Consider the following 26,108-nt stretch of genomic DNA (forward strand, 5'->3'; position numbering starts at 1 on the left):
AGGTTACGAGGAGGAAATACGCATACACTAAGTAGTGCCAAGGGGAACAGCCGTCTGCGCGTACACGTGTAGACTTTGTTCAGTGGAGGCTGAAAACCTTAAACTGTGCACGGATAAATCGAGACGGACGTCATTACCCGACCACGGTAAGGAAGGTAGGCGGGCAGTTACCCATGCGTTGTCATGCAGGTTGGAGGAAAGCCCTTCACGTTCAGCCTGGCTGAGAGGCTCACTGTGCTTCAAAGACAGATCCCGGGGACGATCTACCTCGTACGGGGCATCGCATTGCCCTTAGGGTTTGTGTTATGCGGAGCGCCGCAGACAACCTCTAAAGTTAATGCCACTTGACAGGTTTTTAGCCCCCTTCCGCCGCATTTGCCTATGCAAGAAAGCCAACAGTCTGTGGTAGAGTCTGAGGGTTGCCATTGTCATACATCCACTCAAGCCACTGCACGGGTTCGACCTTTGATCACTACCTTCCTGCTTCCTGATAGGTAATCCAAGAACTACATCAGTTACCTATCCTGTAGTTGGAGAGTCTGATGTCAGAAAATCTGATGTCTGATTGACTGATCTATCCTTTCTTAGCCAGTGTCACCCACTGGCCGTCAGAAGCATAAGTCCCGGATCCCATATCTCTACCAGAGTGACCTGACGGCCCTTGCCATCATGCCTCCTCCTCCTCCTCCTCCCCCAAACCAGGCCAAAAAGACATTATCGGCGGCCCAGATTTCAGGGAAAGGAAAGATGTTGAAATTCTTTTGTTTCCCCGTTTAAACGCCGATGCTTTGTTTGTTTCGCAAAATGCTTTGCCCCATGGGGTATCGCAAAATCAGAATGTAGCCTGGGCCTTTTTGGCTCTTGATGCTCGTCTTTGTTGAAAGACTCCTCTGCCCGCCCGTCCTACCGACCAACCAGAAAGATCAACACCGACCGTCTCCAGCAGCGCAAGTTGAGCGCATGCCTCTATATCGTGACGATCTTTTGCTGCAACTCCTAGGAAAATGTTGACGCTCGAGATAGATGTGGCTACATCTCCCTAAACCAGGTTTGTTGAGAACCGTACGCCCGCAATATGGTGCCCTTTCCATAAATCAAATGTAAAATACGAGGTTGAAAAAAAAAGGAAAAGAAATAGAAAAAGACGAGACTGCCCGTTGAAATGATGCACAACCAGCAAGGCGAAGTTGAATCTCCCGCGGTTCTACAACGTCATCAATTCGGCGAGGCCTCGCAGCTTAGAACTTCAGAGTCTTGGGCTTCTCCCAGCTGAAGGTCTGGTTCGTGCCGAAGTGGCCGTTCTTGGCTGTCTGGAAGTAGATGGGCTTGGCGAGATCCAGCTCCTTGACGATAACACCGGGCCGCATGTCGAAGTTGTCGCGGACGATCTTGACAAGCTCGTCAGAGGACCTCGAAGAGGTGCCATAAGTGTCCACGAAGATGGAGAGGGGCTCCGCCACGCCGATGGCATAGGAGAGCTGGACGAGGGCCCGGCGGCAGAGCTTGGCGGCCACGAGAGACTTGGCGATCCAGCGGGCAAGGTAAGCAGCCGAACGGTCGACCTTGGAGAAGTCCTTGCCAGAAAAGGCACCGCCACCGTGAGCACCCCAGCCACCGTAGGTGTCAACGATGATCTTGCGGCCAGTCAGGCCAGCATCACCCTGGGGACCACCGATGATGAAGAGGCCGGAGGGTTGGATCTGTGGGGAAGAGTTAGCCCGCAAGCTCGACCGAGCAGCTCCTAGGACTTATCGGCAATCAATACTAACGTGGTAGATGGTGTTCTCGTCAATGTACTTCTCCGGGATGACCTTCAGGATGATCTTTTCCTTGATCACCTTGCGCAGCTGCTCGGTGGTGACCTCCTCGCCGTGTTGGGCAGAGACAACGACGGTGTGCACCCTCAAGGGGACGACGGCACCGTTGTCGTGCTTGTACTCGACCGTGACTTGAGTCTTGGTGTCAGGGCGCAGCCAAGGGATGCTACCGTCGCGGCGGGCAGCAGACATGGCAGCATTGAGCTTGTGAGCGAGTTGGAGGGTCAGGGGGAAGAGCTCAGGGGTCTCGTCGGTGGCGTAGCCGAACATGATGCCTTGGTCACCGGCACCGAGCTGCTCGAGGGCCTGGTCCAGCTTGAGACCCTGGGCGATATCGGGAGACTGCTCCTCAATGGCGACCAGCAGGTTGCAGGTCTTGTAGTCGAAGCCCTTGGATGAGTCATCGTAGCCGATATCCTTGATCGCGTTGCGGACCACCTTCTGGTAGTCCAGGCGTGCCTTGGTGGAGATCTCGCCGAAGACCATGATCATACCGGTCTTGGTAGCGGTCTCGCAGGCAACCTTGGACATAGGGTCCTCAGCCAAGCAGGCATCCAGAATGGCATCGGAAACCTGATCGGCGATCTTGTCGGGGTGACCCTCGCCTACAGATTCGGACTAGAGGAGCGGTCAGGGGAAAAGAAAGTCGCCGAAAAAAAAAGTTTGGGAGGCGGCTAACTTACGGTGAAGAGGAAAGTCCCCTCATTGTAGTGCTTCGCGTTCCCATTGACACCGTTTGAGGCAGTCATTGTGACAGTAGATGATCTGCTTAGCAGCTGAGCTGTGGAAGGAAGGTGGTGCTGCTTCGAAAAAGGTTGTAAGCGGGTGTAAGAACAGTCGGGAAAGCTCGGAGAGTCGGCTTTGCAGGCAGCAGTTCTCTCTTTCCCTGTTAAATACAGAAGAGTTCTGGTACTCGCGCGCGTCTTCCTAACTAACCTTGTATTAAGGGCGGAAAGGCAAGAGATGCTCAGGGAGAGGACCGTCGGCGAGGGATAAAGGGCGAAGGGACGAAGGGATGAACGTGTCTATTACGAAGTGAGAGGAATGTGAGGTGGTTAGGGTGGTGGGGGTGCATACGGAGTATTTATGGAGAATCTCTTGTCTAGGAACTTACGAGAGGATTCAGGGAGTGGCCGAGGACCGGGCAAGGGACTAGACTAGGTACCGGGGACCAGCCTTGGAGGGGCTGGATAGCCTGTAATCTTGCTTCTATTCAAAGTTTGGGGAGGTAGAGGGTACATCAAACATAAGCACGGCCCCCTTGTATTGCCCAATTTTTACCGGATTGCGCGATTGAAGCCACCCCTCCCCATCTCCCCCGTCAAAATCTTCACCGCCCGCAAGGGATTTTTTTTTGGGACCCATCCTTGGCGTGTCGAAGGGCTAGGTGCGGGGCAGGGCAGTTGTTAAAAAGGTGAGACTCCCGGTTCAATTATTGTTCCTGCAGCTTGAGGTCAACACTGGAAGCACAGCCTCATCAGTCAGGGTAGCTTCGACGTGCTCAGCAAAAGCCATCCGTCGTTAATCACCAAGATGAGCAAGTTTGGGGTGATGGTAATGGGCCCTGCTGGGGCAGGCAAGGTTCGTGTTGCCCGAGATCTGCATGCAGAGGACCAGTATCGCTGACAGCGACGGACGGCGCATCCAGTCCACTTTCTGCGCATCCCTCATAACACATCTTCACCTCAACCGGAGGTCGACGTTCTACGTAAACCTTGATCCTGCCGCCGAGACCTTCGAGCACACTCCCGACCTCGACATAAGAGAGCTGATCTCGCTCGAGGATGTCATGGAAGAGATGGGTCTCGGCCCCAACGGCGGTCTGATCTACTGCTTCGAGTTCCTGATGGAAAACCTCGACTTCCTGACCGAAGCACTCGACTCCCTGACCGAGGAGTACCTCATCATATTCGACATGCCCGGCCAGATCGAGTTGTACACGCACATCCCCATCCTGCCGTCGCTCGTTAGGTTCCTCTCCCGCTCCGGCGCGCTCGACATCAGGCTATGCGCCGCCTACCTGCTCGAGGCGACCTTCGTGGTCGACAGGGCCAAGTTCTTCGCGGGCACGCTGAGCGCCATGAGCGCCATGATTCTGCTGGAGATCCCGCACATCAACGTCCTGAGCAAGGTGGATCTCGTCAAGGGGCAGGTGAAGAAGAAGGAGTTTAAGAAATTCTTGACCCCCGACTCGACGTTGCTAGAAGAAGACCCGGCAGAGGTCGCGAGGAGGAAAGCCGGGCTCGAGCCGGAGGACGAGGGAGGGGATCCCCAAGACAAGGATGCTCTGATGAGAGGCTCCAGCTTCCGGAGGCTGAATACTGCCGTGGCGCAGCTGATTGAGAGCTTCAGCATGGTGAGCTACTTGAAGCTCGACTCATCAGACGAGGACAGTGTTGGGTCCATTATGAGCTACATCGATGACTGCATACAGTTCCACGAGGCACAGGAGCCAAGGGAGCTTAGAGATGAGGAGTACGACGAGGAGTAATGTACCGTATTGTGTCTCGTCACGGTTATGGGGCTCATGGCATGGATGGACGGACGGTGGGACAAATCTGGGTAGGAAAAGTTGCATAGCGTCGGCGTTGGGGTTATTGATAGATTAAAAAGTAACCAAGAAACAAGACCTGTATCCCGATTCCCGAGTTTGGGTTGTCGGCTGTACGCATAGTCGCCCTCCAAAGTCCCCATGGGGGTGAAATATACCAATCCCACTCCCATTCCCACACACGAACGCCTTTTCCTGGTCCAAGAACTCCTGTGCGCCATCAATATCATGCCGTCCCATTCGCATTACATAGCGGTGTCTTATCTCCATACCTCCCTCATCTTCCTCTCCCGCTCCCAAACTTAGAACCAGGAGGGCCACGTCCCTTCGCCTGGGCGTCGTACTTGTGATACTCCCGCACCCAGATATCCTTCACGACGACAGCATACCCCACGAGCTTCCCGCCGACATCCACGACGTCGCCGACCGTCCTGCCGATGCCCCTCTGCCACACGACGGCGGCGACGGCGGCGACGGCGGACCAGAAGAGGACGCGGAGGGCGAGGCGGGTCCAGAACAGCATGGCGCGCGACAGCCAGCTCAGCAGCTGGACGACGAGGACGAGGACGAGGACGAAGAAGCCGAGCACGACGAGGTCCGGGCTGTCGTGCAGCGCGCGCGTCAGGCGGTCGAGCGCGGGGCCGAGGACGGGCCACATGGCGTCGGCGGCGCGGCGGGCGAGGGCGGTGGTCTGTTGCTTGAGGGTTTGGAGGCGCGCGTCGGGGCGCAGGACATGGTCGTGTACGAGCTGGAGGAGAGTCTCGGGGAGGTAATCTGTTTCCGGGGTTTCGGAAGGGCGGAGTGAGCTTCAGAGGAAGAAGAAAGCTTGGGTGGTTTCTACCAAGTAAAGGGGGGCTGCCAAGGAGATGTGGTGGAATGTGGTGGGCTTGGAGTTGAATACAGTGCCACATGCAAGACTGTTTGGGAAGTAGGAAATCAGTGGGCTAAGGCACGGTACCTTGCAAGGATTCCAGCATCCACTGGTCCATTTTGTGTCAAGTTTGTTGGAGGATGATCGAAGAGATATTGCACGAAAACCTAGGTTGTCATAAAGTAAAGTTGTTCTGTCCAGAGCATCGGGAAAGCTTAGTTGGTGGGGCAGTCGCTCGTGCTGTGAGCGCAGGTGCCACAGCACCATTTAAAGCAGAGGCCTAGTCTCATGATCTCATCCCGTCTCGACACATCCTAGACTCGCCCTTTGTTACTGGGCATGGCACTCACTCACAACCGTAATAAATATATCTATTATTTTGTTGATCAGGGTCGATACTCATTCCAATGTTGCCCATGGTAGGTTCTGGCTGAGACCTTCATTATTAATAATCGTGCAATGTAGTTGTTGAACTTGTCCCTCGTTGCGTCATCCCGGCCAAATGCAACCCAGTTCCATCTGGGATCTAGGATCTGAGGCCCAATCTTCGTTTCGAGGCCAGTTTCCAAGCGACGAGTAGTGAGAGAGCTCGTTCCCGTCAGCGAGTGTTGATTGGGGCGTCAATGCTGAAGCCACACTCGTGTGAAAGAATGGCTGGTTCACATTGCTTCTCATTGGTAGCTTGGCTACCTCGCGGTTAGCGAGTAAGGCTGTGAGCACTGCCCAACATCATGTACATATTGGGTCTGTATATGGTGGATGTCTTCTCGCGAGCCTTGTGTGCTCAGGGATTTTTCCAAGCCCGTCACCTCTCAATCATTCTGTCAAGATGATCACCTTTCGCCCAAACTGTACTCTTCCTACGACCGCACCGGGATTTGTGGCCAGTCCAGATGTCCGCTCTACTATGAGCATTGTTTGGAGTTGCCTCACAGTCATAATCCTCTGTACCTGGTCGATCCTCCACCTCAACGTGCCCTTGCAGTTCAACAGCAAGACATGGCAACAGAAACTAGGGAGGTCCCTCTACCTGGCCAGCAGGAAGGCCGCGTGGATGCTCTTCACCCTCCTGGTGCCCGAGTTCACCATGGGCAAGGCCCTGGGCGACCTTCTCGATGCCCGAGCTAGCATGAAAGAGATCAAGGCACAGGCAGACGAAGACGGCGTCGACTGGACCGTAACACACTCGCTTTTTGCCAACATGGGAGGCTTTGCCGTGCGGTTTCCCGCACCTTCGGCGGACGTCGAGTTGGGGGCTGCGGAGACAGGCACGACTGACAACCGTGGGGAGAATTCCGGAGAATCGGAACAGTCTGACGGCACCTCCTCAACCGCTGCGCTCATGGCGAATCACTCAACCGTTCCGACGCCTCACTCTGGATCGTTTGATCTCCAGGGTGACTCCCGACCTGAAAAAAGTAAAAAGCCGCCACGGGATATACTTCGGTGGCTGGACGAGTTCATCAACCGCCAGTCAAACGCATATAAGAGATTCGGGGGACTCGATTGGGGGCTTGACATGACAAACCTCTCCGCCGTGAAGGAGGTGTTGGCGGAACACACAGATAAACTTGACGACATATCGCTTAATGCGCGACCTCTGGTGGGAGATGTCTGGTTTCTCAACAGCCGTCAACTGGTACAAGCCCGGAGCGCCGGCATCATCTCGCGGCTGCCGGCTGTCACTGAGGACGAAATCAACGAGAAGAGCAAGGGCGATGTCATGATCAAGCTGCTTGCCTTGGTCCAGGTCTGCTGGCTCATCGTACAGCTCATCGGCCGGGCTTCCCTGGGTCAGGAATCCTCCCAATTGGAGGTCATGACTCTGGCATATGCTGCTTGCTCGGCCATCACTTACATTGCCTTGTTCCCCAAGCCGAGAGATATCTCGAGGCCAATAATGGTCCCCTCGGCCAAGGCTCCCACGGCGAAGGACGTCAAGGAAATCGCTGAAGTCGGCAGCACTGATTTGGTCTGGCGGTCATTCTATAGCATCCCATCCGCGTCGGTTCCCGATATAGCTTTCATAGGCACTCTTGTTGGGCTGATCATTTTCAGCGCCATCCACCTGATTGCATGGAACTTTGTCTTCCCAACAAGGAGTGAGCTGATTCTCTGGAGGGTAGCAACGCTGCTCACTGTGGGAGCGCCGTCGTTCATGATCCTTCACGGATATATCAGCAAACTCTGGGAGAGTGACTCAGTTTTCGATACTTGTATGGGCTGCCTTGCATACCCCCCGATCTTCCTTCTGTTTCCTTTCGCCAGAATTGTGCTGATTGTAGAAGCGTTCCGTTCACTCTACTTTCTCAGCCCAGGCGCTTTCATTGCAACCTGGACAACCGAGATCCCACATCTGGCCTAGATAGTTTGCTTGAGGCGTTACTAGGATAGATCGATGATTAGGTTATCATGCGACATTTCTCTTTGCTGGCGTGGTAGAGCGATGGCATGCCGTAGAATTCTATAACCTGGTCAGCCATAGCACTGCGCGGGCTCTCACGGCCTCACTCCTCCCCGCAAAGGTCGACCATGTACATGTTGACCTGGAATCTTCCTGCATTCCTTTGCCCCTCCCCAATCCGAACGAAGATACGGAGTACGAAGGATACATGCTTTAATTAGCTTTTCTCCGGAAACGAGTCTGCAGCAAGGGAACATGGCGGTCGTGACGGTGTCGGCATGCCTTTGCCGATCCATTCCCCGGGAGATCCGTACGCGCCACGAGGCATTATGCGTCGTAACTCTCGCTTGACAATCTCCAGGACACTGGAGTATATTGCTCATGCGTAGAGCACTCGCCGAGAGGCGAGGCCCGGGAGATGGGGGTTGTATTCGAAGGCACCGGATACATGGTGAAGCGGCTGGGAGAGGCTTGCAGATAGAGCCTCAGCGTCTAAATATACACACATCCCCATGATTCGTCATCTATCTTGCCCAGCGGTTTAATGAATGGAGCGCCACTCGGGTCCGAGCCGCTGAGACTCGTCGCCGCCCCAGTTTACCCCCGCTGCTTGCGGTCGAACTTCCAGTCGAGCTTGCTCAAGGGTCTCCAAATGAGAAGCCCGGAGCCACGCAGCTGGAAACAGAAAACTGCTCAATTGAAAAAGCTTAGATCCGGGAACAGGAAATCTCTGGATAGTTCATCGGACGTCCGTGGTGAGGTTTAATAACCCAAGCCGGAGTTGGTTGGATAAATGCAGGTGAGCAATATCGGCCCCGAGGAATTGATCTTCGAAAGAGACGCCGGAAATGTCAGGAGAGGGCAGACCTCACCTTGAGGAGCTTTCTATAAATGAGGGCCGCCCGCCGGAAGCTGAAGAGGATGGCCCTGACTCTGGTTTCTCCTCTGTACGTGGTCAATTGAAGTCTTCAAGCAGCTGCTACTAAAAGCCAAAAGCAAACTCGCCTCCCCATCACCGTCAAAATGTTCTTCTCATCACTCGTCACCGCGGCCGCCCTTGCCAGCTCGGCACTAGCTATGCCCTCCCCCTGGCGCGCATGGAAGCACGCCGACGCGTGCCTGACCCGCGACGAGGCCACGGCCATGGTCGACGTGTACAAGAACCTGATCAGCGCCTACAAGGACGCGGACTGCGAGAAGTACTGCCACAAGGACTTCGCCGACTACTCGGACAGCATCAACACCTTCCTCAACCAGCCGCTGGGAGGCCCCACGTTCGCGACCAAGGACATCTTCATGGCGGCCCAGAACGAGAACCCGCCGTTCCCCCTGGTGGTGGACAGCATCGACGCCGTCGACTGCACTGTCATCGCCCTGCGCTGGCACGCCACCTTTGGCGAGGCCAACCTGCCCAACAAGGGCATCACCGTGCTCCAACTGTCCAAAGACTCCGGCGACTGGCAGATCAAGCTCATCGACACCGAGTTCAATGCCCTCACCTGGCTGCGCGACATGGGCGGCAGCTATGATTGGGAGGGCAAGACCTATGGTCCCGAGGCCGATGCTCCCCCCGCCTAAAGAGAGACAAGAGAGCATCCCGCTCGAGTGGGGTCGCTACCTGTTCGTTTCCTGGCTATTAGGTAGCATCCCCGGCTTGCTGTTTGCGGCATGATGGATAAATTGGAGCTTGTCTTTCTGTTTCCGATCGTATGTACATATTTCGGAGAATTCTGCGGCGAGCCTGGTTCAACGAACAGGGGAAGGCGGGATCAGTAAATACGATAAGATGCGCTCATATAGTGGCCGAATTAAAACCTGGCACTATTCCCATGATTCCCGTCCGACGGTGATCCGATGTACGGAATAGGTGGATGCTCTCTCCATTGACATCTACATAGCCAAATAGCTAGGTATATCCAAGCTTTGCGCACGGTCGGAAACTGGAGCTTATTCAGGCCCAGATCAGGTAAGGCGCTGAGCCTAGCCCCACTTTTAACCACACCCTCTTTATTCATTTCCCCTTCACAATAGAACCCAAAAGAGACGACAATAGAAAAGACCATGGAGACAATAGGAATGGCAGAGTCACTGGTCAAGGACAATAGGAGACATACTGATTCACTGCTCCACCACCTCCACAGATATTTATTCTGTGATTCTCTTGTTTTATGCTACAGGTTCTTATTGGCTCGAGAGATGGCAAGTGCAATCAGACGGACCGAGATTCCCTATGCTGCTCTTATTGTCCTCGACCACAAGAATAGAAGAATAGGAAGGCATCCTGCATCAATAAGGACCCAGCTCATTCTCATCCAAACATTAAGCAAGCAGGCAAACGGTAAAGCATTTCGGTCTGCTGAGGCATATAAATAGGGGTACAATTCCTCCCATTGCTCTGATCTCATCCCCCCTCCTCCATTTCACGACAACTCTATCTTTCTCGTACTTTCCTAGAGGTTTTTCATTTCATCCTCATTTCATCTTTCGTCCCTCTCAGATCTTTGGTTTGGAACCCACGCCAAATCACGAAATCTGAGACGCCGGTCTCGTAAATCCTGATTAAACAACTCCGCCGGGTGCCAGTGCTGCAGAGCATCAGATCTTCTTCAGGAGCAACATCAGCTTCGCAAACAGGTTCAGTTCTTCGTCACAGGCAGTAACACCCCTGCTTCACGAGCTTAGAAACCACACCACCACACCCACCCACAATGGCCGAACCCCCACGGCAGCCGCGAGAGCACCAGGGCCGGCATCAACTCCCTAAGGAGGAGCTGAGCTCGCCCTCAGAACCCCCGCCGGCGTACGTCCCGCCGGCAGGGGCGGTGCTGCTCGCACGCCTGGGCCGGCTCTTCAACAACAACCCGGAGCTAACCCTCTCGGCGGTTTCCCGCCCCGAACCAGCCGCGCCACCTCCCAACCCATTGCCGAGCGCGCTCGCCCACCTCGCCGGCATCTCGGCCAGCGACGCCGCCAACCGATCCGGGGCCGGGGACGCCGCGGCGGCGGCGGCGGTGCAGCAAGCGCACGAGCCCGCCGACGACCCCTGGGACGACGACCACTCGGAGTGCGAGGACCTCAAGTCCCCGATCACGATCCGCATCAACGCGGGGATACGCATCTCGTCCAACAGCAACGTGGTGACGCTGGCGGCCTCTCCCGCCGACACGTGCGCGCGCATCGCGCAGGCCGTCGTGGCCGGCATGCGCGAGGCCAGCGGCGGCGTGGGCATCCCCATGATCGACGAGGACGGGCACCCGCGGCCCCTGCGCATCGAGGTCGACGCCGGCCTCGACATCAACGGCGCCGGGAACGTCGTCGGCCGCGAGGACGTCGTGCGCGACATCTTGCGCATGAAGGCCGAGGCCGCCGCCACCAGGAGGGCCGAGGCTGGCGGGTCTGCCGCACACACACCCGCGTCCTCGAGGGTCCCCAGCGGCTCCGTCGTGCCGGATATCGGATCGATACCCATGCCCGGGTCGTCGCGCGTGCCGAGTGGTGTCGGGGGTCCTGGTGACTATGCTCCGGGACTATCGGACGTGTCTGGCAACGCCCACAACACGGCTCCGGCACCCGCTCCTGTTGGTGCAACTGCAACTGCAGCGGCGGCGGCGGCAACGCGTGAGATCGGAGCTCGAAATAGAGCTAGAAACGGGACAACCCCCGAGGCGGGGGCTAGCGATGACGGCCATGTCGGCCGAGTGGAATTCTGGGGCCGGATGAGGGCATGCAGCATCTGAATGGCTCCCCACTGCACCATATCGATCGAACGCCTTTCTTTGGTCATTGGGAGGCATGGAACGTATGGTCGGATTACAAGGTATCTCGGAGTCACGGTCGGTTGAAGGGGATATGCCAATACTGCTTTTATTGGAACCCTTGCCTGTTCCTTGAGTTTCCGGGGCTGGTTTTAGCTCGTTGCTTTGAGAAGGAATCGAGGAAATCGGTACGGGCTGCACGGATGATGGATTCGTGGATTGACGAAGATAGGGGTCCCAGGGGATCACCAAGAAATAGGTTATCTTACAGGCTCTAGCCTTTTATTAGATTGATTTATGATGATACACGTGAACACGACTGGCCTGTATTGACCCTGACTTATTGTGAGAAATGCTGGTGCTCGGCTGGCATTGTCAAATCAAAGCCGGTGTGAGAGTCGAAAGTTTCGAAGATTCAGCTTCCAACCTGGAGAAATGGGCTGTTGAATTGCCCAGCGTATTTTGCTGTTGCACCATCTTACTGTTGAGCGCCCCGATCTCAGATACTATGGGAGGTTCTTAGGACTGGCGGCAATTTTATTACGGGTTTTCACACGCTTCTTCAAAGGATTCGGGGTTCCGAAGCCAAGGGAACGGGAAGCATCATCCCAGCATTTCGGATGTCCCAAGTTTGTTGTCGATCTTGTCGATCCACAAAGTCTCCACTAACCACCCCGCCCATTACGCAGAACAGGGCAAACAGGCCTAACCTCTGCCCCCTTTCAGCTGGTTTAGGGAGATAGGACCTACAGTGTAGGCCAATCGGCGATAGCCGTCTACTGCTTCCCTGCTGTATTGCCGCCAAGAACCTCGCTCGCATTAGACCGTATGCAGTGAGCATCGCACTGCCCCGATCCCCCGGCTGAGGGAATACCTACATCACATTTTACACTAGGGGAGCCCGACGATCGCAGATCGATCGCCCGCACCCCCCTCCCCAGCCCACATATATGGGACACTCGCTCTCCAAATCAAAATCACGAGCAAGGCAGAAGAACCGCCCAAACCAAAAAATGGCGTCGCTCACCATCCGCAACATCACCGTCACGCCCCTCGAGCTGAAGCTCGTCGAGCGCTTCGAGGGCGAGCCGGTGCCTAAGGAGGGCGGCATGGCCGCTAACATCACGTCGGCCATCACGGGCCTGTTCAACGGGACCGCCCAGTCTCCGGCGGCGACCGCCTGCGTCGTGCCCCGCGAGGGCAAGCCCAGGGAGACCAAGGAGGTCTCGGGCGTGGCCATCGAGCCCTTCGCCACCCGGGCGACCGACATCCGGGCCGCCGACCCGGGGCGCGAGGTCCTGCGCCTGACCTTTGAGGAGAAGGGCCGGCCGGGCCACCGCTACGTCGTGGACGCCCCGGGGCCGACGTCTCGCAGCGTCGTGATGCGGCAGGGCGGCGATGCCGAGCACGAGTTCACGACCGTGTACGTGCCCTCGGGCGGGTTCCTTGCCATCTACAGCAGCGCCAACCTGTCGCGGTGGATGCGGGAGCTGCCCGACAAGACCCCTCTCAGCATGCTGAGCATCCCCGGTACGCACAACAGCCCGACCTGCCACGTGGCCCTGCCGTCGGTTCGCTGCCAGGCCGTGGACGTGCGCGAGCAGCTCGACAACGGCGTGCGATTCCTGGACATCCGCGTCAGCGCCAACCCGGGCGCCGACGACGACCTGACCCTCGTGCACAGCGCCTTCCCCATCAGCCTGACGGGATCCAAGTACCTGACCCACCTGCTGGCCCACGTCTACGACTTCCTGGACAAGAACCCGTCCGAGGTGCTGCTGATGAGCCTCAAGCGCGAGGGCACGGGCAAGGGCACCGACGGCGACCTGTCGCGCCACCTCTCGGGGCCGCGGTACATCGGCGACGAGGGGGGCAAGCGGTGGTTCACGGAGCCGCGGATCCCGACGCTGGGCGAGGCGCGCGGCCGCATCGTGCTGGTGCGGCGGTTCGGGCTCGACGACGGGGTGCGGAAGAGCGTGCACGGCGGGCGCGGCTGGGGCGTCGACGGGTCGTCGTGGCCCGACAACTGCGAGGACGCGCCCACGGGGAGCGGGCACTTCCGGGTGCAGGACTTCTACGAGGTCGACCAGAGCACCAACATCGAGAAGAAGATCGAGCTGTCGCGCAGGCAGCTCGAGCGCGCCGCCGAGCAGCGCCTCGACCCGGCCGCCCTGCAGCAGCAGAGCAAGGACAAGCCGTCGCCGCCGCTGTTTGTCAACTTCCTCAGCGCGAGCAACTTCTTCAACGCCAGCTGCTGGCCCGACAGGATCGCCGCAAAGGTCAACCCGGCCGTCATCGAGTACCTGTGCATGCGCCACGGCGAGCCGGAGAAGGGGCCCAACAAGCTGAAGGTCGGCGACGGCGCAACGGGCATCGTCATCACAGACTGGGTCGGCAACAATGGCGACTGGGACCTGATTAGGTGCATTGTGGGCTGGAACGCCAGGTTGCAGCTGAAGAAGTAGGGAAATTCGGTGCACCCGGTGGCCGGCTGGCACATACGTGGGACAGATCATGCATATTACAAGTCCTTGGACACAAGGGAAGGAAGCACAAAAATAGATATCCAGGTATTTAATTTGAGATCATGCACTACATACGGAACCGCTTCAACTTCGTAACCTGAAATCGTCGGAACGTCCATTCCCCAAGCCAGCTAATCCAACTACGGCACACCTAGACGCAAATCGAGTCAGCTTGATTCTCCCACATAGAATGGCAGACAAAAATGATTCGAGTAGACCTCATCAGTTCTCCAAGGTGAATGGAATGTCTCGTCACGATGAACTCAGAGTTAAAAAGCATAAGATTGAAATCATCCGAGAGGCAGGAAGGGAATTAACAAAAAATAGTACGTACCAACTACGACTGTGACGAGAAACCGCCCAGAAAAAGCAATTTACCTATCCAGGAGAATACCACGGTCAGCTCGATTCCCAGCTATTCTGCCACGACAGCGATGGTAGTCCCAAGGAAAGTAGTTGAGTCTATGACTTCAGTTAGCTTCATCCTGCAGGGAACCAGTATCGAGTGGGTAACTCACCTCATTAAATCAGAATTTGTTTAATGTGTTCATGTCAAGCCAAAAGGCAAGATCAAACAGTGTGAATATCACCTCATCAGGATAGAGAGAACAGAGACCGAGACGAGCAATGGATATTACCTGACATCAACGAGTCAGCCAAGGGTATTCAACACACAGGAGTTGAATAAATCAGGTCATCCTCGGCAATATCAGCTGACGACATCTCAACAAGAATTTCTCCTGGCATCCCCTCACAAGGTGTACAGCCCTGTTTTGTTTGAGAGGAGCCGAGGAGGCTTCGTTATGTCCGCCCGTTCGTTCAAACTTTCGTCATGATGCCAGGACGGAACTGAGTAGAAAAAATGAAGTCGAAATACCTAATACCTAATACCAGGCAAGGTGTTAGCAACACAGAAGCTAGACACAAGGTGAAGTCTGGTCAAATTGAAGGGTAGAAATCAGATAAGGCTGAAACAAGTGTGTCCACATAGTATATTAAGAATGAGGAATTCCCTATTTTGTCGTTTTGATCATCACGGAAATGGGGGTTGGGCGATATGAGCAAGTGAGGAAACCGACGAACCTTTTAGATCATAATAGCATAGAAGCTGGTCGTCAATGGGTAGGCGAGCTGCCGTGACACTGGATGCAAAACGTTAGCTCAGTCCAAGCTGCTATTCTGAATGCAGAAGCTGTGGTGGGCTTTGCTTTGCTCAGCATGATTCAAGTCCCCATGGTGTTGGTAAGATTTGGATTGTTCATTTGTTTTTGGTCATCACCGCGGGAAGGAAGGCAATTGGGGTATAGAGAGAGATCCTTACCTTGTCAATCGAGCAGTATGATGCTCAGGTCGCTGGTCCTCTTGGGGAGAGAAAATTGCTCGAGGGGAATCGTCAAGCAGGATGAGGAAGGACGGAAAGAAAAATTGAATGAGCTTGAAAAAAAAAGAGTACTTGAAGGTGGGACCCTGGTGCACGGACCTCACCGAATTGTGGCTGTGCGGGGTTACGGTATCTTCCGGTGTGGCGACCCCAGTGAGCCTTATACCAGAATCCCGCCCCTCCCGACCTCCTCTTCCTCGACTCCTCTCTCATAATGCATCTCAGCTAAACGACTTGCGGCATAAGGTTGCAGAAGTGAGGCTTACCTCCAAATAATCCAAATCAGGCACGCAAAATGTCTCCCGCGGGAGGCATCTGGGCCCCCGCAGCCCTTCGCGTGCTCCGCAAGGCGGTTCTCGCCACGAGCAAGGTGGTGCGGACCAGGCTTGCGGAAGCATCACGTCCTCTAGCCTCCGAACTACAGCCCGTCGCCGTCCGGTCGGCCCCCGGCGCCGGCCGCCAGCCCGTCCATCCCGCCGCCCTCCTCCGCCAGCAGAAGCGCGGCAAGTGGTACTCGACCACCTCCTACACCAACAATCTTCACGCCGCCGTCCGCCGCTACCTCAGCACCGCCGGACCTTCCCACGGCACCCCGCGCTTCGTCCGATCCAAGTTCCCCATCTCCAACACCTCCCGCACCGTCGCCCAGCTCACCGGCCGCGCCCCCTTCGCATCCACCCTCCGCCCCAACCTGACGGGCGGCACCCTCCCCCGGACCGCCGGCGGGTACGCGTCCCCCGGCGCGGGCCGCGCGGGCGGGGCCCGCTACTTCAGCCACACGCCGGCGGCGCCGGCGCAGGTGGTGCAGAGCGTGAGCCAGGCGATGCGCGCCTTCTGGCTGACGGGCCAGCGCGCGCGCCTCGACGGCGTCGGCCCCGACGGCCGGCCGCGCTACCGCGCCGTCGGCGTCGCCGTGAAGGAGGCCGAGGCCCGCCTGGCTGAGGGTGTCGCGCGGGGCGCCTACGGCCGCGCCCCGGGCGCCTACGTCGAGTTCCGCACTGCGCCCACCATCACGGCGCTGAGCCCGCTGGCCGCGGCGTTCCCGTTCAGAGGAGTCGGCGAGGAGGCGGCCGTGGCTTGCCTCAAGGCCGAGGCTGGCGCTGCGACGCTGCACACCGAGGGTTTCCTGGATGTCTTATCGGTGGACTTTGCGAGGGCGCTCAAGGACCTCGCGGCCGTGATGACGGACCTGAAGAGGCTGGCCCAGCTCGGCGACCTGCCCGTGACGCTGGAGCGGGGCGGCGCCGCGCTGCGCGTCCGCTTCCCCGGCGTGGACGCCGCCACGGCCGAGCGGCTGTGCGACGACGTCGGCGTCCAGCGGGGGCTGGTCGGCGAGGATCCGGGCTTCGCCGCGAGCGCGGGGGTCGGGGTCGCGCTCCGCTTCCCCTTTGCGCCCGAGACCGCCCTCACGTCGCCCGGCGGATCGCTGAGGTCGCAGGAGGGCTCGGAGCTGTCCTCCCTCGTCGACGATGCCGATTTCCTGGATGAGTACGAGGAGAACCCCTGGCTGTCATCGCCCGAACCCGAAGGTTACGAGAGCATGTCGCCTCCGGTCTTCTCTGGCTCGGGCCAGCACTGTTCGGAGGAGTTTGAGGGGTTGGAAGGGATCTACCGGTTCCTGGAAGAATGCGACCGTAGCCGTGGTCGATTCTGAGAGGGTCCAGCGTACATGGAACTTGGTTTTGCTGCGCCGGCGTAACATTGCGAGTTCGGAAATTGACCAAGGAATCGTGTTTGTAACTAGGTATGGGTTTAACATGGCATGGATGGAGGAATACCACACTCTTTTGTACATTACGCATACTTCAAGCTGAGAGGGCCATCATGCTCCGACTGGACGAATTCATTTTCTTTCTGTCAATTAAATCGGAACTTGTGCAGTGGTTCGACTTTCTGTGTGGCAGAAGCAAGGCAAAGCATAACACATGTTGTCTTATTGTCATACGTCCAACAGGTGGTTATTTGATGCCACACCACTCCCAGATCCACCTGGGAAACCTACATTGGTTATCTGTAACTCATTTTGCCAGCATTCCAACCATAATCCCAGCAACCAAGTATGCTACGACGGCGATGGGCAGGGCAGAATTTTAGTCTCGTCCCAACGAACGGGCGCCAGACTCAGGATCTTAACTCAAACCCAGCGGAGATACAGCGGTCTCATTTTAACATAACCTGGTCCATCACCTGGTCCATTAGCCATTGTCAAAAGAGTATTGAGAATTTTTAGATATCAGCAATTCAAGTGTGCCCATCCGAAACTGAGGGGGAATATATGATGGTCCACTTGCAAGGCGTCCACGCCACGCTCCTCAAATGGTATATGCAATGGCTAGGGAGGGACCAACTTCTCTTGAGGGCACGAGCACACGGAAGAAGCCGGCAAATTAAAGCGGGTGGAACGATCTCTATCTGTGCCTGGCAAGGCAACCCGGGGGCCTGAAGGCTTAGAAGCCTCTTCCTGCCCTCTTCCTGACCGGCTTCACCACCTCGCCAGAAGTGACAGTCTTGTTGATCTTGGCACTAAATTTCCCGGGTTTCTTCACCAACTTGAGTTCCTCCTCGGCCTGGATGCGCTCCTCGTGCCTCCTCTTGTCTTCTGCCATCTTGGCCTCGATCTCCATCTTCCTGTTGAACTCGGTCTCGGTGATCCTCTTCTCGCGGGCCGAGTAGCCTTTCTCCTTGATGGAGTAGAAGACGCCACCCAGCTCGGCCAGCCAGTGCGGGTCGACGGCCGTGACGGTGGACATGTACTCCTTGGACGTCAGGATGAGCTCGTGGTAGACGACGTAGTCGGGCAGGAAGCCCGAGCCGTAGAGCGCGCTGGTGGGGTGCAGCTGGACCGTCACGCTCGTCCGCAGGTTGATGTACTCGCCGATGCCCTTCACCTTGGCGGCCTGGTGGTAGTAGCCCGAGCAGATGCACTTCCGGATGGTGTCCCAGTCCGTCCCGCAGCTGATCATGGCCATTTTCTGCATCTTGATGATGTCCAGCAGCTGGTCGCGCACCTCCTTTGCGCGGCGTAGCGACTTGGAATGGAGAAAGTGGCGTATGCACCAGCCGTCGCTGTAGCCGTTGGCCCTCCACTGAGAGAAGACGTGTAGGTAGGTAAGGTGGTCGGACTCGGGCACGAAGAACTTTTCGCGGGCCGCGTCCGACTCCTCCTGGCGCTCCTTGGGGCGGTAGAAGACGTTCGGGACGGAGAGCATCGAGACGATCGTCACCATCTCTTCGCTGCACCCGTACTCTACCGACGTGATGAGAAGCTTGGCCAGGGAGGGATCCATGGGGAAGGCGTTCATCTTGCGTCCCAGCTCGGTAAGATCGCCGAGATTGTCCAGAGCTCCCAGGGCCCACAGATCGAACAGGGACGTACTGATTACGTCCTGTGGCGGAGGATCCATGAAGTCAAAGTCGAGGAGATCCTTGACTCCCAGGGACTTTAGAAGGAGGACAGTATTGCTGAGATTAGTCCTCTGGATTTCAGGTATGGTTTGGATATAGAGCTCGTCGTTGTACGCTTTCTCCGTAAATAAACGGTAAGCTTGGCCAGGACCAGTCCTCCCCGCACGCCCGGATCGTTGATTGGCGTTTGCCTGTGAGATGGGCGTGATCTGAAGCGTGTCCATGCCCATCTTGGGGTTGTAGACCTTCAGCTTTGAATAGCCTGCGTCCACGACGTACATGATGCCGTCGACTGTCAGACTGGTCTCGGCAATGTTGGTGGCGACGATGCATTTCCGTACGCCGGGCGCGGCTCGGTCGAAGATCTTGGACTGCAGATCCGCAGGCATCTGACTGTAGATGGGCAGGATGCTCAGCTTCGGGGGGTCGTTGAGCGCGTTCAGTCGCTCTTGGACCAGCTCGCAAGTAACCTCAATGTCCTCCTGGCCAGTCATGAAGACTAGAATGTCCCCCTGGCCTTTGGAGACGTGGATGCTGAGGATTTGCTGCACAGCTTGGTCCACATAATCTTCAACGGGAGAACGGTGAAACATGACGTCTACTGGGAAGGTTCTCCCAGGAATGATAAACTCGGGCGCTCCGCCATAGAAGTCGGAGAACCTCTTGGAGTTCATCGTCGCCGACGTGACGATCAGCTTGAGATCGCGGCGCCGCTGGAGGATCTTTTTGAACAAGCCCATCAAAACATCGGTGTTAAGGGCTCGCTCATGAGCCTCGTCCATGATCACGCACGAGTACCGATCGAGATCGGTCTCGTTGAGCGACTCCCGAAGCAGGACACCGTCGGTCATGTACTTGATCACAGTCTCCTTGCTCGTGCAGTCCTCGAACCGAATGGCGTACCCGACTGTACCTCCAAGCTTCACTTCCATCTCCTCCGCAACACGCTTCGCGACGCTCATTGCGGCGACTCTCCTCGGCTGTGTGCATCCGATCATGCCAAGCTTCCCGTAACCGTCCTCATACAGGAACTGGGTGAGCTGCGTTGTCTTGCCCGAGCCGGTCTCGCCCACCACAATGACGACCTGGTTGTCTCGGATGACACGGAGCAAGTCCTCTCGGACGGCAAACGCCGGAAGATACTCGCGTTGCTCTTTCAGCGTCCTGCTCTGGCTGAAGGCGCTCGCACCCTCCGATTTCCGCACATGGTCGCTGAATTTGTTCGACGAGGTTTTCCCGTTTTGCTGCGTCTTGGTGACCTCGTCTTCTGTGGCGACGGGCAGGGCACTATCGGTGTCCTCCTCCTTAACCCCCATCAAGTTCCCCAGGGCGGTCCCGGCCACGTTCGTGGCCTCATGTGCCTGCTTCTGGCGTTCCCTCTGCTGCCTTCGCTCCCTCACCACTCTGCTCCCCTTCCTGCTGAACACCGCCATGTCGCTCTGGTTGTCCCTCACCGCCGGCACAGGGTCCAGCTGCTTCGTGAAGATGGTTTTCCCGTCCAGGAAGGGCGGCTTCAGGTCGTGGACCAGCAGATGGACCCTCGTTCCCTCCTGCTCGTCCTCAAAGTCCTCCCCGAGGTCCCTCCGCTGCGCCACGCCCGACGTCAGCATCCGGTTGGTCTCCCAGGCATCGACGTCCTTCTGCTTCTGTATCTGCCGGGCGCTCATCCCCTTGGAGAACTGGGCCACCTTCTTCTCGACGAGGGCCGCCTCCCTCTCCTGCGCCGCCCAGCCGCTGCCGTCGCCGAACGGGTTGTGCGAGTCGTCGCCGAACGTGTGCCCGCCCAGGTCGTCGTCGCCGCCGTACCAGTCCCGGTCGAGCGCGTTGACGGCCGCCTGGTCCGTGACTCCCGGCTCCTGCCCATCAAACTCGGTCTGCCGCGGCGTCGACCCGCCCGCGTGCCTCGAGCCTGCCCGCGGCGTGGAGTCGCGAGCGGGGAAGGACCCGTTGCCGTTTCGCGGGCGACCGTGGGAGCGAGACGGGAGGTCCCCGAATCGGTCATCGGAGCGGAGGGGGTTGAAGTCCAGCTTGCGCCGCTTGTTGGAACGGTCGTCCTCCTGGTTGCGACCCATTGTGATACGGTAGGGGTAGGGGCCAGGTTCGCGGCGACCTTTAGGAGTGATTGCTATTCGACTTGATCAAGACCTTGACTGTGTCTGAGCTGGGACTAAGAAAATGTTCCAGGTGTGGCTGTGGCATTTGCTGTGGCGTACGGTGGCGCCCTGTGGTACGGCACAGTACAGTAGGCGCACTAAGCCGATAAGATAAAGACAAACGCCTTATTCAAGTCTTGTTAAAACTATAACTCATCGAAGTCTATGTGTAAGAGGCATCGCCACGGTCGGAATCATGCTTGGTAGCAGTGCAGTAAAGCTAATTCCCTACACGTGTCTCTTTCCTCGGTCAACTGCAGGTGGACATAAATTGTTGACGAGGTTACTGCAAATTTAAAAAATTTCTTCTTTTCTTCACTCACTCTCATTCCAAATTCGCATCCGTCGCCAGTGGTCAACCAAACATAACACGCCCTTGGACTGTTGGCTGAGCCCTGAAAAAATCAACATCACAGATCGCTTTTACCCAATGGAACAAGCTAAGTGGCATTTCTCATTCGGCTTGCCAGAGCATACCCCCCAACGCAAACCCAAGCAATCACCCCAGGCAGCTGGTCCCACGACGGCCACTCCGTTTCCGAGGTGAAGTCGTCTCGGTGCGGACACTAGCGGTTACTAGTGGTGACGCTCGCCTCAGTGCTGGAGCCTGGCACCATATGACGCACACGAGAGGTGTCAGCCGAAGCTCGGTAAATTGCGACGCGCGGCGAAGCTCTGGGGTTCGCACCTTTTGCGGCCGATGATGAACGCCAAGTGGTCGCAGACCACATCGGAACTGAGGCTGTCCAGGATATATCAAAGAGGCGTCAGCCAAAGGCCGACGACTTGTGGGTGTCCCCCTCATACATGCATAACCTCATCATTGCCCCAGGGCTCCGAAAGTCGTAGAAAACAATCATTGGGGGTCCTCACCTTTTCCCAGCCAATGATGAAAGCTAGGTTCTCATAAGTGTCCGCAAACCGCTCAGCCGGTTGTGTCGGGATGTGAAGCCCTGAGGCAGGAAGTAATCCGAAAAGGCGAGGGGGCAAATGCCACGTAAAGACGAAAGGGGTCCAGTGCCACTCAAAGTTGAGCGGTATAAGGGAGGAGACAGACACGAGAGAGAGTTCGAACGTTGGCTACGGCGGGCTTTTTTTTTTGGAGATCGGTCCCGATATCCGCACTGCGAAGAAGCACCTCAGACGAGAGAAATGGCTACTAAGACACACGGGCTCACTCTCCATACACGAGAGAGTGCGAAGCGGAGGCTGGGCTGACCGCTTGGATCGAAGGTCCCGGGCTGTGAACCGGGCGCGATCGAGGACCATGTGTCCTGACGTAAAACAAACGGACGAGAGGGACGGAAGAGGTGAAGATGAGTGAAGAGGGTGAGCTAGTCGACGGAGGGGGGCAACAGAAGCCGGAAGACGACGGCTATGAGAGCCAGGGGGCGAGCTCCACAAGAGCCAGAGGACGAGCGCGACGGGAGACGGGGGACGAGGTCGATAAGAGTCAGGGAGCATAGCAACAAGAGCTAGACCACGAGGTCGACAAGAGTCGGCAACGGGGGCAAGATAGATACGGACGACAGGTAAAGTCAATGATCAATGAAGCAAAGAGGGGAGATGGAGGAGAAGAGGACTGGGTCGAGGAAATGAGCGAGAGCTTAAAAAGGTATGGATTCCCCGAAGTTATTCGACACTTCCCAAAGGCTAAAGTTATTGCAGGGTTGCTTCCTACAAGCTACAGACGGGGATTCAGGCGCAGGAAGGATGGCCGAGCCTGGAAAGGGAGCGTTGTTTACTTTCAATGGCATTTGTGGTCGAGGTAACCGCAGGTGTTGTTTAGGCAATGGCGTTTACGTCTCTGACTACTCCCTAAACTCTTTCCTCCGAGAGAGAGAATCAATAAGGAGGCACAAATGGCGCGATAAAACCCTTCTTTAGGCAATGGCGATACAATATCACAGCTAAGTCTGTGGTTGCTAGAATATTCTAGGACAGCGCATGAGACTTTGCCTCTGGACTTTGCAGGCGCAGGGCGTTTGGGGGGTTGTTTAGGACTTTCGGGGCAGCTGCCCCGGGCTCTAACCTCCACTTTCCACAAGGTACCTTAGATTCAATAAACAGGCACGCTTTCCTCATCACGATTTCCTACGCAAAAGGCAAGAGCAGTAGCACTTGGCTAAAGTTCTTCACTTCGGTTCTACCCGTAATTATGTCACAATCTCACACTTCTGTAACCGCAAGAGGCGGGCGTATTAATTAGATGGACGTTCCGATTGAAACGGACGATGTTGATGAGGATCGCGAGGGCGCTTCACGGAAATGGAAGCTGCACTGGAGCTTTATTTACGCCTGCAAGCCCCCTCTACATCCGCCGGTCTAACCGGCAAGCCGGGGTTGGCGACGCCTTCGTCACAGAGGTGACGGAAGTTACAAACAATTGTGAGACAAAAGGAGACTCCAATTATCCACATAATTGTTACAACGTATATTGTTGGTAGAAGTTGGCGTCAGATCTAAAGATGGACAGGTCCTCTAGGCACCTATGCATTAATACAAGAACTGGTACGACCTGAGTTCGACAATGTCGTATGGGTCGAGCGGGGGGACTTGCCTCGAGTCTTTGTCCTCACATTGCCCCCACGTTGTTCCCCACCCTGGCAAGGAGGGGGGATCCATGCCAAGCATGAGGCTCATCAAAAGCAACGCCCTTCGCTCTCCCACTCAGGGGAGCAGTCCTCATTAACATCTCGTCCCACCACTCGAGACTCCAACCGCGGAGCATCTCTGGTAAAGATCCCTGTGGCCTCCCTTCTTGCCCTATCCTCATACTTTCCCCTCTTGCCCAACGTCCCACCTGGCAGAGCCAATGACAGAGACAAGTAATTAGCACCCATCCGTGGCATCTCTCCTCATCCTCCTCCCAACCCCGCGATGAATTCGCGGTCGAGAGGGGTTTGAACTGGGTGGGAGGCGGCGTTGCAGAACACAGTTTAGCCGTAGCTACCTTGGTAAGCTTGTTTAATCTGTTCCTGGTCGACCGACAGGAAGTTCTCCCGAAATTCGCTCCAACATCTTCCAGCAAGATGGAGGTAGTGAGGAGGACGGCTGTGAGAGACAAGGGGTGCCTTTCCTAATAAAGCAAAGGGGATAAGGGATGGGGATAGGGATAATAAAGCACTGTACCAAGGCAAACCTGGACGCATGAGAGTCAATCTTGGTAAGCTTCTAGGCTATGTACTGTCAAGCACAACCAAGCATACTTGTAGGCGGTATGAAAATGCCAGTCTGCCATGCCAAGCAACACTAGACTAGCAAAGTGAAGTAGAATGTAATCCGGCTCAAGGTAGTTCTAAGTGAAGTGGCTTACCACCTGTGCTAGATAAAATCGCCGTCTCCCGAGCACGCAGCCAACACCTTCCTTCTCACGACAACAACAACAAACGTCTCATGATCGGCGAGCATAGCTGCGGCAACTGCTAGCCTGGATCACCGAGACGACTCGCTGCCATAATCCATTCAATTACTTGCCCAAAATAACAGAAACAAAAATGGTTCTTCCAACACTCACATCTGCCAAAGGCCGTCCTGGAGCCGAGAAGTCCCGCAACTCAGAGGGTAAGTCGATGACCAAGAAACAGGGATTTTTTGCCTTGCCCTAGCTAACCGTTTCCCACTCTCGCAGATAAACAGGGACCACCTCCATAGTCGGCAATGGATGACCTCAAAATGGGCCTCAGGGTCTGCGAAACCGAGCACGGTATCCTCAATATCGCCCCAGAAGTCCTCGGAACCATCCGAGATTTCTACCGAGAGATCCTCGACACCATCCGAGACTTCTACCGAGAGGTCCTCGACACCATCCGAGACTTCTACCGAGATATCATCCAGCTCATGATCAACTACGTGGCCCTGGCATTTGCAATCATCCTCCTGATTGCCACTGTCCTCTTTATGGTCGTTCTTGTTGCCAAACCAGAGATCCTGGTCAAGGCCCTCTTGGGCTAATCTCTCTGGCAACGACTGGAAGACGGGGGAAGCATCGGAAGCATCGGAAGCATCGGAAGCAGACAATGGCTCGGCTCACTGGCGGCGCGGATCGAAGGCATGGCAGGTTGGGACGCGCGATGACAAGGACATGAGAGAAGGACAAAACTGAGTGCGAGGCGATGGGTTGATCATGAAGCTGCCCTTGTACACTTGGACGGTCACGGTTCCTGGCATGGACTCTTCTGTTTCCATTGTAAACATGCATATCACACATGTCACCCCTACCCAAGGACCTTGGCATCCAATAGTGTTTATCCCCTAACTAGAAGTCAACACCTACATCATTCCCACTGCCTGTCACGATGACCCGGGACCCTCGACCAAGTTGGCCAACTTCGAGAGACTCCACTGTGGTGTGGAAATTCAATGTTCCTTTGCTATCAACACGTATTGAGGTTACATGCAGCACGTAGAGTCTGTCCTGCCAGTACAGAAAAAGACGATGCGCCGGAACCCACGACAGAAGTGCGCAGAGCCTCGTCACCAATGTAAATTGATTCGCCAGCCGTAGCAGCCATTCGCAACAAGACGGTAATAGGGCCACCACCACCGCCGCGACCGTAGACGTAGGGTGGCAGCCGGATTATGCTGACTCTGATATCTCTCTCGCCGAGGCCCAACACGTGGTACTCAGAGCGAATGCCCTTGAGCAGAGGGTTTGCTCCCTGTGCGACCGGTGCATCTTCCGCTGTCTCCCCGCCCGCCGGATCCGGCTCGGCTGGCCCTGTTCCAGACGTCACGAGGAGAGGTTTGCCACTTTCCTGGAGGCCATCGCCGATCGCGTCTAGCGCTGCGGCCTCAATGCGCAGCACCTCTTTCGTCTCTGCCGTAGGGTCGTGGATACGCGTGAGATGCACGACAACGTCGGCATTGGCGCTTTGCTCGCGCAGTGTCTCGAGAGAAGTGAAACTCTCCCCACACCGCCGTCGCCCCCAAAGCCTGTAGTGCCGCATCGCCATCCCCGGATCGGGATAATCCCATAGACGTTGTAGCCTGCGGACAAGGCCATCTACGTGATAACTTTGCCGATGTAACCAGTGGCCCCAGTGACGCACATCCGCAGCCGTCTACCGTCGGTGGCGTTGACCGGTGTAGGCATCCCTCGTTTCAGCTCAGGGGTGCACCTGCGTGACCTGGGTATAGCTCAGATAGATAGAAGAGGAAATCTTTGAAAGATTCCACCAGGATCGCCATGTACCGCGGGAAAATAAGACTTAAAACGGATGGTAAGGTTCTTGGTAGATAGGATT

General features: G+C 56.4%; 11 protein-coding genes across 11 annotated transcripts; 7 read left to right on the forward strand and 4 right to left on the reverse strand.

The window, feature by feature from the left end:
* Positions 1-1,238: 1,238 nt before the first annotated feature.
* QBC33DRAFT_457120 (S-adenosylmethionine synthase) lies at positions 1,239-2,566 on the reverse strand (the record flags this gene model as incomplete). The annotated part of the gene is made up of 3 exons (XM_060424844.1): positions 1,239-1,700; positions 1,770-2,435; positions 2,501-2,566. The coding sequence occupies 3 exons, from the start codon at positions 2,564-2,566 to the stop codon at positions 1,239-1,241; spliced, it is 1,194 nt and encodes a 397-aa protein (XP_060280789.1).
* Positions 2,567-3,136: 570 nt separating this feature from the next.
* On the forward strand, positions 3,137-4,518 carry QBC33DRAFT_546466 (GPN-loop GTPase). Its single transcript, XM_060428667.1, has 2 exons — positions 3,137-3,398; positions 3,466-4,518. Exons 1-2 carry the CDS (start codon positions 3,351-3,353, stop codon positions 4,306-4,308), a joined length of 891 nt encoding a protein of 296 aa, XP_060280790.1. The 5' UTR covers positions 3,137-3,350; the 3' UTR covers positions 4,309-4,518.
* On the reverse strand, positions 4,446-5,728 carry QBC33DRAFT_189435 (uncharacterized protein). Its single transcript, XM_060422507.1, has 3 exons — positions 5,327-5,728; positions 4,641-5,142; positions 4,446-4,578 (listed from the first exon to the last, which is right to left on the reverse strand). Exons 1-2 carry the CDS (start codon positions 5,355-5,357, stop codon positions 4,646-4,648), a joined length of 528 nt encoding a protein of 175 aa, XP_060280791.1. The 5' UTR covers positions 5,358-5,728; the 3' UTR covers positions 4,446-4,578; positions 4,641-4,645.
* Positions 5,729-6,068: 340 nt separating this feature from the next.
* Positions 6,069-7,604, forward strand: QBC33DRAFT_457146 (uncharacterized protein; the record flags this gene model as incomplete). Its single annotated transcript, XM_060424846.1, has 2 exons — positions 6,069-6,599; positions 6,699-7,604. 2 exons carry the CDS (start codon positions 6,069-6,071, stop codon positions 7,602-7,604), a joined length of 1,437 nt encoding a protein of 478 aa, XP_060280792.1.
* Positions 7,605-8,259: 655 nt separating this feature from the next.
* QBC33DRAFT_189589 (uncharacterized protein) lies at positions 8,260-9,443 on the forward strand. The gene is made up of 2 exons (XM_060422509.1): positions 8,260-8,442; positions 8,617-9,443. The coding sequence occupies exon 2, from the start codon at positions 8,667-8,669 to the stop codon at positions 9,219-9,221; it is 555 nt and encodes a 184-aa protein (XP_060280793.1). The 5' UTR covers positions 8,260-8,442; positions 8,617-8,666; the 3' UTR covers positions 9,222-9,443.
* Positions 9,444-10,028: 585 nt separating this feature from the next.
* On the forward strand, positions 10,029-11,540 carry QBC33DRAFT_189441 (uncharacterized protein). Its single transcript, XM_060422508.1, has one exon. The coding sequence runs from the start codon at positions 10,352-10,354 to the stop codon at positions 11,378-11,380; it is 1,029 nt and encodes a 342-aa protein (XP_060280794.1). The 5' UTR covers positions 10,029-10,351; the 3' UTR covers positions 11,381-11,540.
* A 760-nt stretch (positions 11,541-12,300) lies between these two features.
* On the forward strand, positions 12,301-13,996 carry QBC33DRAFT_546478 (1-phosphatidylinositol phosphodiesterase). The gene has a single exon (XM_060428668.1). It carries the CDS (start codon positions 12,349-12,351, stop codon positions 13,861-13,863), a length of 1,515 nt encoding a protein of 504 aa, XP_060280795.1. The 5' UTR covers positions 12,301-12,348; the 3' UTR covers positions 13,864-13,996.
* A 1,482-nt stretch (positions 13,997-15,478) lies between these two features.
* QBC33DRAFT_189606 (uncharacterized protein) lies at positions 15,479-17,094 on the forward strand. Its single transcript, XM_060422511.1, has one exon. It carries the CDS (start codon positions 15,600-15,602, stop codon positions 16,956-16,958), a length of 1,359 nt encoding a protein of 452 aa, XP_060280796.1. The 5' UTR covers positions 15,479-15,599; the 3' UTR covers positions 16,959-17,094.
* A 520-nt stretch (positions 17,095-17,614) lies between these two features.
* Positions 17,615-20,866, reverse strand: QBC33DRAFT_189595 (P-loop containing nucleoside triphosphate hydrolase protein). The gene has a single exon (XM_060422510.1). It carries the CDS (start codon positions 20,779-20,781, stop codon positions 17,752-17,754), a length of 3,030 nt encoding a protein of 1,009 aa, XP_060280797.1. The 5' UTR covers positions 20,782-20,866; the 3' UTR covers positions 17,615-17,751.
* Positions 20,867-24,522: 3,656 nt separating this feature from the next.
* QBC33DRAFT_561616 (uncharacterized protein) lies at positions 24,523-24,816 on the forward strand (the record flags this gene model as incomplete). Its single annotated transcript, XM_060430143.1, has 1 exon — positions 24,523-24,816. One exon carries the CDS (start codon positions 24,523-24,525, stop codon positions 24,814-24,816), a length of 294 nt encoding a protein of 97 aa, XP_060280798.1.
* A 422-nt stretch (positions 24,817-25,238) lies between these two features.
* On the reverse strand, positions 25,239-25,817 carry QBC33DRAFT_572302 (uncharacterized protein; the record flags this gene model as incomplete). The annotated part of the gene is made up of 1 exon (XM_060430650.1): positions 25,239-25,817. The coding sequence occupies one exon, from the start codon at positions 25,815-25,817 to the stop codon at positions 25,239-25,241; it is 579 nt and encodes a 192-aa protein (XP_060280799.1).
* Positions 25,818-26,108: the final 291 nt, after the last annotated feature.

The sequence above is a fragment of the Phialemonium atrogriseum genome, assembly GCF_030411735.1.
Source record: "Phialemonium atrogriseum strain 8032-3 unplaced genomic scaffold QBC33scaffold_23, whole genome shotgun sequence".
NCBI classification, from domain to species: domain Eukaryota; kingdom Fungi; phylum Ascomycota; class Sordariomycetes; order Cephalothecales; family Cephalothecaceae; genus Phialemonium; species Phialemonium atrogriseum.

Bases quoted from the DNA above. Each gene is read 5' to 3' on its own strand.
- QBC33DRAFT_189589 (XM_060422509.1), top strand. From the start codon at position 8,667: ATGTTCTTCTCATCACTCGTCACCGCGGCCGCCCTTGCCAGCTCGGCA.
- QBC33DRAFT_189435 (XM_060422507.1), bottom strand. From the start codon at position 5,357: ATGGACCAGTGGATGCTGGAATCCTTGCAAG. The intron at 5,143-5,326 runs GTACCGTGCCTT...CCCCGGAAACAG, and splicing joins GATGCTGGAATCCTTGCAAG to ATTACCTCCCCGAGACTCTC.
- QBC33DRAFT_189441 (XM_060422508.1), top strand. From the start codon at position 10,352: ATGGCCGAACCCCCACGGCAGCCGCGAGAGCACCAGGGCCGGCATCAA.
- QBC33DRAFT_189606 (XM_060422511.1), top strand. From the start codon at position 15,600: ATGTCTCCCGCGGGAGGCATCTGGGCCCCCGCAGCCCTTCGCGTGCTC.
- QBC33DRAFT_189595 (XM_060422510.1), bottom strand. From the start codon at position 20,781: ATGGGTCGCAACCAGGAGGACGACCGTTCCAACAAGCGGCGCAAGCTG.
- QBC33DRAFT_546478 (XM_060428668.1), top strand. From the start codon at position 12,349: ATGGGACACTCGCTCTCCAAATCAAAATCACGAGCAAGGCAGAAGAAC.
- QBC33DRAFT_546466 (XM_060428667.1), top strand. From the start codon at position 3,351: ATGAGCAAGTTTGGGGTGATGGTAATGGGCCCTGCTGGGGCAGGCAAG. The intron at 3,399-3,465 runs GTTCGTGTTGCC...CGGCGCATCCAG, and splicing joins GCCCTGCTGGGGCAGGCAAG to TCCACTTTCTGCGCATCCCT.